Source organism: Octopus bimaculoides, chromosome 16, assembly GCF_046866305.1.
Source record: "Octopus bimaculoides isolate indiv1 chromosome 16, ASM4686630v1, whole genome shotgun sequence".
Classification (NCBI taxonomy): Eukaryota; Metazoa; Mollusca; class Cephalopoda; order Octopoda; family Octopodidae; genus Octopus; species Octopus bimaculoides.
Genome location: NC_142943.1, coordinates 31365914 through 31384857, shown reverse-complemented (window position 1 = coordinate 31384857; position 18944 = coordinate 31365914). Strand labels below are relative to the sequence as shown.

At 39.0% G+C, this 18944-nt stretch overlaps 1 protein-coding gene across 3 annotated transcripts in view; it reads left to right on the top strand.

Moving 5' to 3' along the window:
• Window positions 1-402: 402 nt before the first annotated feature.
• Window positions 403-18944, top strand: part of LOC106878469 (dmX-like protein 2) — a 109301-nt gene continuing 90759 nt past the window's right edge. For all 3 annotated transcript variants that reach the window (XM_089364426.1, XM_089364427.1, XM_089364425.1), the window contains exon 1: window positions 403-663. In XM_089364426.1, coding sequence (XP_089220552.1) covers window positions 577-663 — 87 coding nt within the window. In that variant the 5' untranslated portion in view covers window positions 403-576. The remainder of the gene's footprint in view (window positions 664-18944) is intronic.

The window sequence follows — 18944 nt, the reverse complement described above, 5'->3', positions numbered from 1 at the left end:
ATTAATTCATTCAGCGCCTTAATCCACTCCTCTAGGCGCCGTTAGGTTTCGTTGCACAAAAATAGAGGTTATCATTTGTTTCAGTCGGAATGTGAGGAATACATTGGAAGCATCTAGTAGGAAAAATCTCGAAGACAACAAACGTAAAATAAGTCGAATTCCTGCTATTTCAGGAAACATTTTAGAGTTATCCCCCTTTACTAATTTATTACGTATTTATTTATTTATTTTTGACAGATCAAGAGATTTTCGTATATATTATTTCTCTTAAAATTACATTCAGCGTAGACAATGTTTTAAAAAAATATATTTGTTCTTAAAAATTTTATCGTGGAATACCGATTTTGAAAAAATAAACTGAGAACTTGTTGCTGTGTGTTTGGCTTTAAAAGATTTCTTACTAGAAGCAGCATCAAAATGGCCGCTTACGGTGGAAGGCTGGTTTGTGTTTTCCGATGTTTCCAGATTGGATTATTAGTCACTGATGGAATATACCTGATATTGTAAAATAGCTCCCCTCTCACAAACATATATTTATATATATATATAAATATATATTAGAAATAACCAACAGAGATGAACCGCCATCAAGTTTTGACTGGCGCCTGTAATTCAGGAGACCAATGTTTTGCAGTTGGGAGCGTTGAAGGAATACACTTTACGGTAAGTAGTAGTAATAATAATAACAATGATTTCTAACAACGAGACAGGACATCGAATGTTGATGGGAGGGTATTGACGATTATGTCGAACAGTTCGCCTAACAGTATATGACAAGTACTTATCTTTTACAGACTGGGGAAGGATAAAAGCAAAAGGAATCGTCCCCGGTTTATCACTCTACCGAGGTCGATAAAATAATATAATCGATTTCTAGCATAGGCACAAAGCTACATATTTTTGCGGAGGTGTGTTGTCACTTTTAATCAAATCTCTGGGACTTGATTGGTATTTAATTTTATTGTGGTCTTGGATAAAATGAAAAGCCAAGTCGACCCTGGCCTTTCATCCTTCTGAGGGCGATAATGATTTCTATTGATTAGACGTTAAGGTGATACACGATGATTGTCTTTGCAGCTAGGTTGACATTGTGGTAATAATACACCTACTCACTTCCACAGAAACGTCGGTGTGGTCTCTTGACCTGCTTGAAATCGCAGCCAATTCTCTCAAATCAAACCCTAACATTTTGGAAAGGGCAACGACGTTGCATAATGTGGTCCCACCCTTTGAAAGATGGCAATAGCGGAAATTCTTTGAAGAGGGTCGACTTGGGGTTGAACATCACTGCCTTTAACAACAACAACGGAAGCCCTTCAGTTTGCTTTACCTCTGACATGCCTCTAACATTTGTTTTCGTTTCTTTTTCCTTCTTTTCCATGTAATGTTAGACGACATTTAATCTCCCCACCTCCTCCCATTTCACCCTTACTGCAAATGAAAAGCTTTTGTTGCTGCCAGACATGGAAACTCAGTTTTTAGGTATTTTCAACCTTGTGGTAGCATATAGTTTTTTTATGCGTATTTAGTAATGCATTATCTAATGTATGTGCTTTTTATTATATATATATTTTTTATTTATCTATGTATTTTTGAGACGGTGGTTGGTGATTTTTGAGGGAGATTTAGTTTGTTATTTCTAACGAGTCGAACGGACACGTAGGAGACCTCTAAGCTGGCTCCTAGCTGCCGATAGTTCTGGTAGTTGTGTCGCTGGTTATAGTCATCATTGGATAAGATCCATAATGAAAGATTATACAGCTAATAACACCCGGTCTTTCATTCAGACTTGGTGCATGTAGGATTGCACTATTCAATATGCCCTGCCTATCTGGAGACAGTAGGATGTAATATTAGGGAGATTTGGACGCTTTTACTCGCAGGTCTAGTGTGTTCATTAGGCCGAATTGTTAATGGTTTATCCTGTACGTGGTATATGTTGTCTATGTTTAATTTTTCTTGGCGTAACAATCTTTTTTTTCTACTGATTGTTCCCCGTCGTTAACAAGAGCCCTTATACATACGTATTTCCATATATTGTGAAAGGGATTTATTAAAAATTAATTTAATTGCAGAAAACACAAGCTTATCTAGACTTAACCCTTTTTCCCGGTTTCATACCATCACCTGGCCCTCGCGTGTCTTCAGCGGAGTCCGCTGAAGCCCCGTAAAAAAAAAAAAAAGTCAGGGGCACAACCGTCTCCTGACCGAGACATCACACTCACACATCTATCTATCTATCTATCGTACAACAGCATAGACACATACAATTATAATGTAATTACTTATATGAACTAATACTTAAGACTTATTCTTGGATGTAACCCATGAACAATAAATTCTATATGCATGAGTATATAGTCATCTTATACACACGTACAACAATACATAAAGGCGCGCGCACGCGTTACGACATGAATGTCGAAGATATGATTTTAAAAATGATATTGTATATATTGCTCAATGTAGTTTATTCATTCCGTTTTCGTAAGTTGAACTCTTGACACGGATATAATTAACACGCAGACACAGACGTATGTGTTTGTATTGACCTCGGCCGGAGTCCACATCCCGCCGAGGTCAACTTCGTCTTTCATCCTTTCGGGAACGAAAATATAAGTACCAGTACTTATGGTACCATAAGTACCAGGGGATGACGTCGACTTACCCTTGCTCCTAAAATTGCTGGCCCTCTACCAAAATTTGAAACCGTAATAATAATTATTATTATGGAAATTTAGCATTAAACAATGTCCTTTTGATTAATTTAAAATATAAAGAGAAGCTTGAATGTGCTTTCTTTGCACGCTTATACACATTTTCAGTATGACAGGTATTTTAAGGTGCGATTTAAGCATTGCTTATCTACCAAACTCTCCGAAAACGTACATATACACACACGTATATATTTTCATATGTAAAAGCATCGCGTGCACCGCTAGAAAAAGAAGAAAACAGATAAAAGACCACCACCGCCTTCTTTTGTAAAATGTCTTTCCATTTATCCTTTAGACTTACGAAGCTATCTAAAAAAAAAAATTAAAATGTCTGTGTACTTCTAACTAACAGATTGCTTGAGAAAATGCATGTCCCATTATCTGACTTTGGTCTGACAATCTGTAGAATTCTAGCTGGAAGATTTCAATCAATATAGGTCTCTCTCTCTCTCTCATGACGTTGGCAAGTGGGTGTGGATGTCTCTCTGACGATGCTTTGCAGATTGTCTTCACTAGGCCGGCTCTTTCTATCCGATTGTGTAACACTAATATTGTCGGCAACAAAATATTCCCCCAATTTTAAAACGAAATAGTTTATAATGATTACTATTACTGGTATTTATTTGATTTGTTAATTATTAACAACAATCGGTAATCTGTATAGAAATCCCCAGATTTACTCTCTGGTTATCTTCATCCCTCCGTAATTAAAAAAAAAATTATAGCTCTTTATATATATATATATATATATATATATATATATATATATATATATATTGTGTGTGTGTGTGTCTTCTTTCGGTCACCTTGAGGCAAATAAAAGAAAATATTAGTAGATACCGTTGTTGTTGTTGTTATTACTACTATTATCCCGCCGAGGTCAATTTTGCCTTCCGTCCCTCCCCCGGGGTCAATATCATAAAGTATAAGTTGAGCGCTAGGGTCGATGTAATTGACTTATCTCCTCCCCTCAAAATTGCTATCCCTGTATCACTATTATTATACTCCAGTTTGATAAGTATCGAATGGGAGACGACGAAATCGTTGCTTAATAAAATCGATATTTGCGGAGGCGAGAAATAATCGTGAAAGATCTTAGCCGACTGTTCTCTGTCTGAATCGTTATAACGACGAACAAACATAACCTTGGTAGAATCGTTAGAACATTGGGGGTAAAAATTGCTTTGCGGTATTTATTTCGGCTCTTTGCGTTCTGAGTTCAAATCCTGTCGGGGTCAACTTTGCTTTTCATCCTTTCGGGGTCGATGAAATAGAAGTACCAGTCAAGTGATGAGTACTCTTATTTCGACTAACACTCTCCACTCGGCCCAACCCCTCAGAGTCGCTGGCCTTGTGACTAAACCAGAAACCATTATTATCATTATCTACTACATAACTTGAGGGATATTTATGTGTGTGCATAACGTGTGTATGTATGTGTATGCGTGTATGTAGAATGTATGTGTGTTGACAGAAAGAAAGAAGGCTGACAACGAGGACTGTTGGACCCAGCTGCACTCCAATTCCTATGTCCCCGTTGCCAGGGTAGGGTTCTTTTAGGTTTGATTATAGGCATAATTAGAACAGCACAAAAATAAATAAATATCCGAATGAAATTATATTTTCAGAACCGAGATAAGAGTTGTACGAAGCTGGTGATTTTACTCCGTCGCTAACTCAGAGTTTTCTAGCTCGATACATTTGACGTCGCCCGATCGATAGTATCGATCGGGCGACGGAGTGAATCACCAACTTTGTACAAATAATTATACCCTGCAACACGGTTTGGGCTATTCTTTTTCTTGTTTACGAAACAAAATAATGTGGGCACCCGCCCTCACACATCTATCTATCTATCTATCTATCTATCTATCTGTCTGTCTGTCTGTCTGTCTATCTGTCTAGTGTATTTATGTATGCAATATGTGTGTTGAGATGAATGTATCGATATGTATGTATAATGAGTATTCAATATTTGTGTGTGTGTGTATTTATGTATGTTTATAGGTGGTAATAGATGCTCAGCATCTCACGAGTAGAAAATAAGATGTTACAATGTGAGACACCACCCGATCAACAACCTATATTGCTCTTTTCCCGTTTTTTCTTACCTTTCTTCTTTTCTCCTTATCCCTTAACAAAGCCTATATTTATCGGTATGTTTAGAAGGGCAGGCATTATAACTATTTAGGGAAGAATTCACAAAAACAAAAACAAAAAGCAAAAGACGAAGACTGGTGGTGTAGACAACTAACAAATGTATTAGTTTAGGTGAAGTGAAAAAGTCTTTAACGTTTCGAGCCTACGCTCTTCCACAGAAAGGAACAAGGAGAGAAAATAAAGAATGTGTAGTGGTTAGTGATCTTAGTTCAGTTTGGTTTGCGCCAGGGTACGTTGTACAAGCGAATTTAATTTACCAGTCATCGGTGGTACAGTTATGAAATTTATAAAGTGAATTTGTCCTATCTATCTATCTGTCCCTCTATTTTTATATCTATCTGTCCCTCTATTTTTATATCTATCTGTCTATCTACATATCTATCTGTCCATCTATCTATCTGTCTTTATATCTGTCTATCTATCTGTATATCTTTCTATCTACCTATCTGTCTGTCTGTCTGTCTATCTATCTACACATACACACGAGGATGGAAGCCAACTTAGTATTGAATATATTTCGCTCAACACTCGTGCTTGAGTTGAAAAAGGACTCAATACAGAATGTGAGGTATAAGATAATTATTACAGACCCCGACATTGCTGTCTGTCTGTCCCTCCTTCTCCCCCTCTTTATACATACATATATATATATATATATATATATATATATATATATCTGTGCAAAGACGTAAGATTTCTAGTTCTCTGTCTTTTTTTGTTTTTCTTGCTGAAGTGATTGATTGATTGATTGGAGTAAAGTGTATTGATCTGATTTTGAGTTGCAAAAGATTACATCTATGAAGGTAGGATTAGCGTTGAATTTCACCATTTTCTATTGGACATTGTATTTGCGTAGGTAGTAGACTAGTTCTTGACTTTATAGCAGGCCGCAAATGAAAGAAGAAAGCCGTAGAAATTCTCTTCCTGTGGCCTTTCTTGTCTCGTTGTCTCGTCTTTCCTAAGCTGCAGTTAAAAGTTTGAATGAATGAAGTTGCAACGTAAAATTGCTCTTTCTCACCCTCCCTCTCGCTCTCTCTCTCTCCTGTAGTTAAAACCTTCTAACACAATAAAGCAACGTTGTTATACTTTTAGCTAGGCACAATGCGTTTGTTGTTGCTTAACCCCAGGTCAGCTCTGATCAAGCAAACTTGCGTTCAGGCCCAAGGCAATTTGGCCCGTGCCTGTGCTCGTGACCCGTCAATCTCATATTCAGACATTGTGTTTCTAGGACCACGGGGAGAATTCAGCTGCTTTTTCTAGTAGGTCGAGCGACTACGTAGAAGCTGGTCAGTGCGTTTGCTTTTCATGAGACAACTTGTACGTACATACAGCAATGTGTATATTTACATACACACATGCATCCATATATAGACACGCACATACATACACTCACACACATACATAAACACATACATACATGTATAATGTACATAGGCGTAGGAGTGGCTGTGTGGTAAGTAGCTTGCTTACAAACCACATGATTCCGGGTTCAGTCTCACTGCGTGGCACCTCGTGCCGACCAAAGCCTTATGAGTGGATTTGGTAGACGGAAACTGAAAGAAGCCTGTCGCATATATATATATATATATATATATATATATATATATATATACATATATATATATATGTGTGTGTGTGTGTGTGTTTGTCCCCCCAACATCGCTTGACAACCGATGCTGGTGTGTATACGTCCCCATAACCTAGCAGTTCAGCAGCAAAAGAGACCGATAGAATAAGTACTAGGCTTACAAAGAATAAGTCTTGGGGTCGATTTGCTCAACTAAAGGCGGTGCTTCAGCATGGCCGCAGTCAAATGACTGAAACAAGTAAAATATATATATATATATATATATATAGGTACAGGTATGACTGTGTGGTAAGCAGTTTCCTTCCCAACCACATGGTTTTCGGTTCAGCCCCACTGTGTGACACCTTGGGTAAGTGTCTTCAATCAAAACCTTGTGAGTGAATTTGGTAGAGGGTAACTATTGTTGTACTTGATAAGTCGTGTCAAACTAAGCAAAATCATTGTCTTCCACACATACAGGCTGGTCCTTTCAGGTGCTGGTTCCTCTTAAAAAGCAGCTGCGTCGGTGCTGCATTAACACACCTGTGTCAGTGGTGCAAAATGCACCCATGCCAGTGGTACATAAAAAGCATCCAGCATGCTTGGTTAAGTGGTTGGCATTAGGAAGGGCATCCAAGCATAGAAACCATGCCACAGCAGACGATTGAAGTCTGGACAGCTGCCAGCTGCATGTCAAACCGTCCGACCCATGCCAGCATGGAAAGTGCATGTTAAACAACGATGACAATATATTATACATATATCTTCTGTGAAGACACGCCTGGTCATGGGGCATATTGCCTTGCTTGGAAATAAGTGACGCTTGGTAACAGGAAAGATATCTGGACAGAGAAAATCTGTGTCAACCTATATGAGCACGGAAAAGTTGACGTTAAAACAGTTATATATATATGTGTGTGTGTGTGTGTGTGTGTGTGAAAGTGCATGGCTCTGGTTAGAGCATTCGGCTCACAATCATGAGGTAGTGAGTTTGATTCCTGGACTGGGCTGTGTGTTGTGCTCTTGAGCAAGACACTTTATTTTGTGTTGCTCCAGTTAACTCACCTGTAGAAATGAGTTGCAACATCATTGGTGCCAAGCTGTATTGGCCTTTACCTTTCCCTTGGATAACATCAGTGGTGCGGAGAGTGGAGGCTGGTATATGAGGGCGACTGTTGATCTTCCTTCAACAGCCTTGCCTGAACTTGAGCCTCAGAGGGTAACTTTCAAGTTTGCTGTTTGTTGATCAACTGGAACCCCCCCTCCCATCATTGTAACAGAGTGCCAATTTTTTTTTTTTAAGTGCATTACATAAGTACAGGTATTTACATAGATGCATGCATTATTTTGATAAATACATTACATATAAAAGCAGTAGGTGCTGGTACCACATAAGAAGCACCAGTGATGGTGTCGCATAAAAAGCACCCAGTACACTCTGTGGAGTGGTTGGTGTTGGGAAGGACATCCAGCCATAAAAACCAAGCCAAAACAGACTATGGGACCTGGTACAGCCACTGACCTTGTCAGTTCCTATCAAGCCACCCAACCCATGCCATCATGGAAAATGGATGTTAAATGTTGATGATGATGATGCATACATACATATTTACGCACATACCTTATATAGAATACATACATTTTCATACTTATAGTCATACTTGTAAATATCTAAGATAAAATGCTGTTAAGTTTTTAGTTTTTAAAACTTCTTTTTATGATTTGTATGTGCTTAGCAGGCTTACAGCCATTGTTTGAAGCATGTTTCTTTTAATAGTCAGTGACAGTTTCCTCAGGCATAAGATGACAGTAATTGCATAAGCGTTTGTGGGTGTGTGTGTGGGTGTTTGAGTGAGAAAGAAAGTGGAACAGATGTGGGATTGATCATATATCTTACTAGAAAGTGTGTGGTGTATGTATATGAATCCTTGATTCACTCTGAAGGATGATCAGCAGTTGGGTCCTTAAAAATCAAGAGATTTTTATAATAGCAATTAATGATAGTTTATAGCATCCATATCAATGCTGTCCTAAATATATATATATATATATATATATAGTTATGTGTATTTCTTCTATCTTAATGAATAAAAATTCTTCTGATAGAATAAATGGGTTAATAGAAACCAATGTAGCAAAGAACACAAAATAACTGTGGTTAGCTCCTGTTTTAAAGCAGGAACTCCTTGAAATTTTGGGTATTTGAGTATATTTAAGAATTTAAGGATTGGAGAAAACGCATGTTATAATTGCATACTTTATTCCTACATATGTTTCAAAGGATTACAACCTGTGTGATCCATAGGGATCTTTGATATTAAAATTGTAACCTTCTCATCAGGGAAAACATGGGAATCATCTTAAACGTAAGACATTATGACCGATTATGAAAACAATAGATGGATAAGGTTATGACTTGATTCATATATATATATATATATATATATATATATATATATCATCATCATGATTGTTTAACGTCTGCTTTCCATGCTGGCATGGGTTGGACGATTTGACTGAGGACTGGTGAAACCAGATGGCTACACCAGGCTCCAATCTGATTTGGCAGAGTTTCTACAGCTGGATGCCCTTCCTAACGTCAACCACTCAGAGAGTGCACACACTGCAATGAATAAAAATGACAGGGAGCTTATAAAATGAGAGATGAAACATATGGAAAACATCAGCTGGCAGTTTATGTTGTTCACATGCTCACCAAAGTCAAATGCTTTACTGATCTTTAGTGTAATAATGTTACTTTCACCAAATTTCTCTAATTGATGATATAGGAGAGCAGGTGTCCCGTAGATCTGGCTTTAAGGGACCCCCCCATTTTGGTGCTCATTGAGGAGAGAGAGGGTTAGAAGGTGTAGGGGAAGGTGGTTGTTAATAGTTGTCTCCATTACCTTTGAGATGTTGGAAGTGAGAGAGAGAGATAGGCTGATTATATTACTACACTAATGCTAAATCCTGTGTCATATCGTAACCCTCAAATTTTTTTGTCAAAATAGGAAATATTTATAGATGTTAAATAATTCAACCTCCCCCACTCAATAAATAAATAAATAAACAAACAAACAGTAAAAGAATGTTTAAATTATATAAAATATTTTTTTGTGAAAATTGTTAAAATCACTGTTTGATAAATTGAATGGTTTTGTGAAGGGAACAAAACTTCCAAGTGTTTTGTGTATGGCAATAAATAGGCAGCAGTATTGAACTTGGATCAATAACAACAACATTACAATATGTGTGTGGTGGTGGGGGTTACTATTAGAATAACCCATAAATGAATGCTCTGACCACATGAAATATTCTACATTTCAAAGCAGCATTGTGTGGCAAGATTTATTGATATTCAATTGTTGTTGTTTTATAGTTCTCTTCACTTCTGCCACTCTTTACCAAAGTCCACTCTGCTCTGTGGTGGTGGTGGTGGTGGTGGTGGTGGTGGTGGTGGTGGTGGTGGTGGTGGTGGTGGTGGTGGTGGTGGTGGTGGTACTGCTGCTACTGATGATAGTAGTGGTTGTGGCAGTGGTGGTGGTGGTGGTACTGCTGCAAGAATATAAAATAGTATTGAATTACTAGTATTTTCTTCATGTCTGGAGCCCACAGTAGGGATTGAACTTTCTATTGTTAGTTAATAGTACACTCACTCATTAACTCACTCCTTGCAATGCTACATGTTTTGGATGATAGACCTAATCTAGTGGATCCCAAGTAGTGCACTGCGGATTTAAAAAAATACAATTTTAAGGCTTTAGAAAATCCATACTAAATCTTGAATGTCTTGAAAAGTCATGTTATTCATAATTTTACTACACACAAGTAGGATTAGTTAATCTAAACAATTGTTTTCAATATTTTTTCTTAAGATTTTAAACACAGTTCACCTATAAGAATGCTACAGTTAAGTTACCTTTTCCCTGCATTAAGTATGATACACAAATGACTTGCTTGCCATCACATCTGAAACATTTTTTCTTATGTTGACAGTACAACCTTTCATTCTTCTCTAGCCTTCCCCAACCATGCATCACCCACACACAGCTAAAACATCACATATCAGATCTGCATTGACTCTATAAACAGAGACCTCGGCAGCATCTTCAGTGGAACCAGGCCAACCTTGTCTCTTCTAACACCAAAAAGGTTCATGCCCATTTCATATCAAGAAAAATCCACAACACTACACTCCTACTCAGCATGAGCTGTACTCAGCTAAATCCCAACAGTCACTCCAAATACTAGCTCTTTCTATCATCCATATTCGTAGTGTTAGCTAGGACTGCATCCCAAAGACTAGCCCTTCCCTTCTAAGCTCAAGTGAGATCCATAATGGAATACTGTTCCCATGCCTGTGATAATGCCGCTGCTACATACACTGATATCCTGGATTGTATCCAGAGAAGGGCTACTCAGCTGATTGGGATTCATTCACTCATGGACACACTTCAACCTCTGCCCCACAGGTACTATCTTTGTCTTTTCTGTTGCTGCTATAACAGCCGCTGTTCCTCAGAGCTGGTTGGCCACATATCTCCACCACTTGGGCATCCCCCACTTGTTTTTCCACCTTTTTTCCTTTATATTTTTAAACAGGCACAGGAGTGGCTGTGTGGTAAGGAGCTTGCTTCCCAACCATATTGTTCTGGGTTCAGTTCTACTGCATGACACCTCGGGCAAGTGTCTTCTACTATAGCCTTAACCAAAGCCTTGTGAGTGGATTTGGTAGATAGAAACTGAAGGAAACCCATTGTGTGTGTGTGTCTTTGAGTTTGTGTTTGTCCCCCCTCCCCCACTGCTTAACAACCAGTGTTGGTATGTTTATGTCCCTGCAACTTAGCAGTTTGGCAAAAATGACCAATAGAGGTACCAGGCTAAGGAAAATTCATTTGACTAAAAGTTCTTCAAGATGGTGCCCAATATGGCCACAGTCTAGTGACTGAAACAAGTAAAAGATAAAAATACAAAAAAATAGAAGATACTCTTACCCATAATATCATATGTTACAATCTTATTAACAACAAGGCATCTAACACATCCAGACATTTAATTAAAAGAATACAGCCATTTGTTAATTAATTACACAGCAAGTTCTGTCAACTGCAGCTGATCTGATCTCATTTCAGAGTTTGATTGTTTTGGCCAGGGATACAGATGGTGCTGTTAGCAGTTTTTGGTAATATTATACTACATACATTTGAGATTGTTCTTCTCAATGTCAATAGAATTATTCCTGAAACTCTATATCAAACATTAATTCTTTGTCTTTTGAACTTTATACATCTTTTCTTTTTTCTCAATTACTTGTAATTTAACCTTCGTTGTGTAGTGAAACAAATTATATTGGTAAATTCGTAAATAGAATTGCTATAACTTATTATAATCATTATTATTAAGGTGATAGTTTGTCAGAAACATTGTTAAATTTTCAGACTAGATACCTTCCAGCCTTTTTGTTGCAACTCTTTACATTCATCATCACCATCATCATTTTTATGTCCACTTTTCTATATTTGCATGCGACACTTGCCCAAGGTTCCATGCAGTGGGACTGAACCATTGAACCATGTGGTTGGGAAGCAAACTTTTTACTGCACAGCCACTTTTGCACCTGTTTGTTTCGTGACTGAGTCCCTTCTTTCATTATTACTGGTTTTATACCTACATTTTTCATTTTTCTATATATATATATATATATGGATATATAAAATCATCCAGCATTCTGACTGCCTTATTATTCTAAATATACAAGATCTGTACTCATTCCAGGGTGAAAAACTAGAGGTAGTCGATAGCTTCCGCTATCTGGGCGACCAAGTTAGTAGTGGGGGTGGGTGCGCTGAAAGTGTAGCTGCTAGAATAAGAATAGCCTGGGCCAAGTTTAGAGAGCTCTTACCCCTGCTGGCGACAAAGGGACTCTCACTCAGAGTAAAAGGCAGACTGTATGACGCATGCGTACGAACAGCCATGCTACATGGCAGTGAAACATGGGCTGTAACTGCTGAGGACATACGTAAGCTTGCAAGGAATGAAGCCAGTATGCTCCGTTGGATGTGTAATGTCAATGTGAATACCCGTCAGAGTGTAAGTATCTTGAGAGAAAAGCTGAACATTAGAAGCATCAGTTGTGGTGTGCAAGAGAGACGATTGCGCTAGTATGGACATGTGGTGAGAATGGATGAGGATAGCTGCATGAAAAAGTGCCACACCCTAACAGTTGAGGGAACCCGTGGAAGAGGTAGGCCCAGGAAGACCTGGGCTGAGGTGGTGAGGCAAGACCTTCGTACATTGGGCCTCACCGAGGCGATGACTACTGACCGAGACCTTTGGAAATGTGCTGTGCGTGAGAAGACTCGGCAAGCCAAGTAAGATCGTTGCCAGTGCCCCTGGACTGGTTCTTGTGCGGGTGGCACATGAGATGCACCATTTTGAGCGTGGCCGTTGCCAGTACCGCCTGACTGGCTCCCGTAGGATTTTCGAGCGAGATCGTTGCCAGTGCCCCTGGACTGGCTTGTGCGGTTGGCACATAAAAGACACCATTTCGAGCGTGGCCGTTTTCGTGCGGGTGACACGTAAAAGCACCCACTACACTCTCTGAGTGGTTGGCGTTAGGAAGGGCATCCAGCTGTAGAAACTCTGCCAAATTAGACTGGAGCCTGGTGTTGCCATCCTGTTTCACCAGTCCTCAGTCAAATCGTCCAACCCATGCTAGCATGGAAAGCGGACGTTAAACGATGATGATGATTAGAAATAATTAATAACTAATAACTGGATCTTCATCAGTTACAACAATGAGTAATCCGGTTGATCCCATCAACAGAGCAGTCTGCTCGTAAAATCAATGTGAATGTGGCTGATTACCCCACAGACATGTGTACCCTTATTGAAGTTCTCAGAGAGATTCAATGTGACACAGAATGTGATAAGGCTGGCCCTTTAAAATACAGGTACAACTCATTTTTACCAGCTGAGTGGACTAGAGTGACATAAAATAAAGCACCATGTCCAAGGATACAACATGCTACTGGGAATCGAACCTACAACTTTATAAATGTGAGCCGAATACCCTAACCAATAAGCCATGTACTTTCACAATAAAAATAATAATCATTATTGTAAACTGATGAGACGGTAGAATTATTAGAGCATTAAAAAAACATGCTTTGTGGCATTTGCTTTGGCTCTGAGTTCAAATCCAAACTATAGGTTAATTTTGCCATTGCTCCTCCACAGGGTTGATGAAATAAAGTACTAGTTAAAGTACTGGGTTTGAGGGCAATGACTAATATACTCACCTCAAAAATTACTAGCCTTGTACCTAAGTCAGAAACCATTATTACTAGTGGTGATAGTAGTTGTAATAGTTGTAGTAAATGTTTAACTGTCTTACTGTGAATGGAATCCAGCATTTGTGGTGCTGCTGAATAAAACCCATACCAAATATCCATTAACAAACAAATGGTTGAATGAATGAATGTATGTTGTTACTTTCTCTCATAGTCTGACCTCAACATAAGCCATTTAGGTGGGTGTGTATAGACACACACACACACACACACACTCACATGAATGCACACATACACAAACACACATACACAAACACACAAGTTTCCAGAGTTTATATAGTGTAAACAGTAATTTATAGATTCTGCGGCAACTGACAGATTAATGAAACAATTTGCTTGCTACCATTTGTATTTATTTTGATTCTGGACTGAAAAATAAATTATATTTATCTTCATTGTTGAATCAAGCTGAAGTCTTACTTTTGTTTGGCAGCGGTCGACTATGGATTTCCTGAAAGACTTCCATAAAAGCAAAGTTCATTTTTTGAAAGTCTACTTACAGGGATTTTCCCCTTTATTCTGTTGATTTCAGTATTAGTAGAGTATGCAGAATCATTAGCATGCCAGGCAAAATGCTTAGCAGCATTTCATCTGTCTTTATGTTCTGAGTTCAAATTCTATTGAGGTCTTCTTTGCCTTTCATCCTTTCGGGGTTGATAAAATAAGTACCATTTGAGCATTGAGATCGATGGAATCATCTTAGCCTCTCTGGCCTTGTGCCAAAATTTAAAATCAGTATTAGTAAAGTATATATGTCTTATATCTGAGTATAACTTCCAACTGCATTTGGTTGTGGAGCTCTGGTTTGGGAGTTCCAGGGTTTTCAGGTGCATAGAATCTCTTGGCCACTTATGTTGCCAGGTCTGCTCTGACTGAGAACATAGTACTTGTCAGGGTCTCATTTGTGGGTTAATTAGCATGTTTTTGGAAGAAACCCCAATCACAAGCCGTCACTGCCTTGTGAATACCTTGGGAAAGGAATAGGCTTGGAGAGTCAACCTTGACAGTCAATCAAGGAGTAGAGTCTCTTGGGTGGGTCCGGTGTCCTCTTTGGTATCCTTCTTGTTCTTCCTGGGTAGACGGAGCTCTCCCTTTCTGAAGGCTGTTCACTTGGGAGAAGGCCACTCTAATGTAAAACCTACGGCTTGCTGGTCACTGCATCTGTCTTAGCCATCTGTGTCACTCTGTAAGGTAGGTGTGAGAGGCTGGATCTGGCCTGCTTTGAACATAAAACAGGAAGAATATTTTAACTCTCTCTCCTTCTCTTTCTCTCTTTCTGAGTAACCACGTATCTCCTCTTCAGCAGCACACCTGTTTCTGCCCTCATTCTTGATCACTCCCTCTTTCTCCTTGTCTTACACTTCCCTCCAGCTAGGTAACCATGCAGGTGGTGTGGCCAACTGGATGAGGTAGTAAACCTGTTTCTGCCCTCTTTCTTGTCAACTCTCTCTCTCTCTCTCTCTCTCTCTCTCTCTCTTTCACTCTTTCTTTATCTCTCTGGCTGGGTAACCATGTACCTCCTCTACAGCAAGACCTGGGCTAAACAACAACAGAGAAGAGTACATTGAATAATGTAGTGCTGATATGCTATGACTGAAAATCAAATTGGATGGTCATGGTTAGAATGCCTTTAATCATAAGTCTACTCAGCCAGGACTGGCCTGGACCTAAATACTAATTCACCTGACGTCTGTCTCATAATGTATTTGTAAATATTATTTTAGGATGGCCTTTGTATTATTTTCTTCAAAAAATTATTTGCTTTTGTGTCTTCACAGAAATCATGTGATAATACGGTCATTGATAACAGATTTAAATAGAACATAGATGATATAAAAGCTGACTAATGAGATAGTGTTTCAAAGAAATAATTAAAACTTTCATGCTAATGGGTAGGCACAAGGCCTCGTGGTTAGGGTGTTGAACTGATGATCATTATGTCATGAATTCAATTCTTGGATCATGTTGGCTTTTCTGTCTTTGCATAAGGCACTGAATTTCATATTGTGCCAGAACACTTAGTTAAAAAGGAGTACCAGTGATACCTGGGGGTTGGCCCTGTGAAGATTGGTATTTAGTTCAGTAGTGATGGGTTAGGATTAGGATTTTGTAGTCTCAACCTAAACATCTGGAAAATCTGAATAATTTTCGGCATCTTGATCCCTGTAGGCTCAAGATAGATATTATTTTTTTAACCATATTTTTCATCATTGCCCTGTTTAGCCCTTAGGGATGGTAAGCAGTGGTGTGACTGTGTGGTTAAGAAGCTTGCTTCCCAACTATGCAGTCTCAGGTTCAGTCCCACTGCATAGCACCTTGGGTAAGTGTCTTCTACTATAGCCCTGGACCAACCAGTGTCTTGTGAGTGAATGTGGCATACAAAAACTGAAAGAAGCCCATTTTGTGTGTGTGTGTGTGTGTGCATGTGCCTTGGTCCTCTGTCATCTCTTCTATGAGGCCCAACATCTGAAGGTCCTTTCTCACCACTTCGCTCTGTGTTTTCCTGGGTCTACTCCTTCCAGGAAGATATGGGATGAAGTGGTGTTATATATATATATATATATATATATATATATATATATGTATATATATATATATATGTATATATATATATGTATATATATATGTATGTATATATATATGTATATATATATATATATATGTATATATATATGTATGTATATATATATGTATATATATATGTATGTATATATGTATGTATATATATATGTATATATATATATATATGTATATATATATGTATGTATATATATATGTATATATATATATATGTATATATATATATATATATATGTATATATATATGTATGTATATATATATATATATATATATGTATATATATATATATATATATATATATATATATATATATATATCTTATACTATATTTTTTTTAATATCTATATAAAATGCTTGGCTGTTTTTCTTTTCCCAATAAGACAAAAAGTTTACACTAGGGCCATTAATCAGTTCTGTTCAATAACAGCTGTTGCCAGAAAACTAAACAGATTTCTTAGAGTTCTTCTTGTACAATTAATAACTGTTATATTTCAATTTTGTAATCTATCTTACAATTCTTCAATAATAAACTCCAAAAGCAAGTCTCCAATACCAACAGAGACAGACCATTTTCCTGCCAGTCAAACTTACTTCAGCTGTTGTTGATATTGTCTTTTCATTTATTTTTTTCATCTTCTGTCTTTCTTTTGCTTCTTCTGCTGTCACCTTCATCTTTGTTATTCATTGTCTCCTCTCTGTTTTCTTCTGTCTTCTTTGTCTGTCTTTTCCTATCTTTCTTCTATTTGTCTTCCACCTCACTGTCCTTGTCTGCTGTTTTCATCTTCTGTCTCCTGTTTTCTGTCACCTTTCAATCAATTTTCCATACAAATTAATAATATTTAATTAGTTACAATTAAAACACCATTATGCTGTTAGCTTATTGCAGTCAGAACAGAAAAACCAGTGAGTCTTATAAATATCTTCATCGTATTTATATATATATCATCATCATCATCATCATCATCATCGTTTAACGTCCGCTTTCCATGCTAGCATGGGTTGGACGATTTGACTGAGGACTGGTGAAACCGGATGGCAACACCAGGCTCCAGTCTGATTTGGCAGAGTTTCTACAGCTGGATGCCCTTCCTAACGCCAACCACTCAGAGAGTGTAGTGGGTGCTTTTACGTGTCACCCGCACGAAAACGGCCACGCTCGAAATGGTGTCTTTTATGTGCCACCCGCACAAGCCAGTCCAGGGGCACTGGCAACGATCTCGCTCGAAAATCCTACAGGAGCCAGTCAGGCGGTACTGGCAACGGCCACGCTCAAAATGGTGCATCTCATGTGCCAACCGCACAAGAACCAGTCCAGGGGCACTGGCAACGATCTTACTTGGCTTGCCGGGTCTTCTCACGCACAGCCCATTTCCAAAGGTCTCGGTCCGTAGTCATCGCCTCGGTGAGGCCCAATGTACGAAGGTCTTGCCTCACCACCTCAGCCCAGGTCTTCCTGGGCCTACCTCTTCCACGGGTTCCCTCAACTGTTAGGGTGTGGCACTTTTTCACGCAGCTATCCTCCTCCATTCTCACCACATGTCCATACCAGCGCAATCGTCTCTCTTGCACGCCACAACTGATGCTTCTAATGTTCAGCTTTTCTCTCAAGATACTTACGCTCTGACGGGTATTCACATTGACATTACACATCCAACGGATCATACTGGCTTCATTCCTTGCGAGCTTACGTATGTCCTCAGCAGTTACAGCCCATGTTTCACTGCCATGTAGCATGGTTGTTCGTACGCATGCGTCATACAGTCTGCCTTTTACTCTGAGTGAGAGTCCCTTTGTCGCCAGCAGGGGTAAGAGCTCTCTAAACTTTGCCCAGGCTATTCTTATTCTAGCAGCTACACTTTCAGCGCACCCACCCCCACTACTAACTTGGTCGCCCAGATAGCGGAAGCTATCGACTACCTCTAGTTTTTCACCCTGGAATGAGATAGAAGTTGTTTCCTGTTTGTTTGCAGTCTTTATTGCACCTGAACATCTGCCACAAACAAAAACTAACTTGCTAGTTAACCTGCCTTTGATGTTGCTGCACCTCTTATGTGTCCATAGCTTGCACCGGGTACATCTTATAGAGTTACTACCTACTCCTTTTCTACATACTGAGCAGGGCCATCTACCTGAAGGGGTTTGTGTTTTATCTACCTTCCTACTTATTAGGATTTTGGTTTTAGCTAGGTTGACTCTAAGGCCCTTCAATTCTAGACCTTGCTTCCACACCTGAAACTTCTCCTCTAGTTCTGATAGTGACTCCGCAATTAGGGCAAGGTCATCAGCATAGAGGAGCTCCCAGGGGCAACCTGTCTTGAACTCCTCTGTGATTGCCTGGAGGACTATGGTAAATAATAGGGGGCTGAGGACGGAACCTTGGTGGACCCCTACCTCTACCCGGAATTCATTGCTGTACTCATTTCCAACCCTCACCTTACTGGCAGCATCTCTGTACATGGCTCGCACAGCTCTCACTAACCATTCTTCTATCCCAAGTTTCCTCATTGACCACCAGATAAGGGATCGGGGGACCCTGTCAAAGGCTTTCTCCATGTCAACGAAAGCCA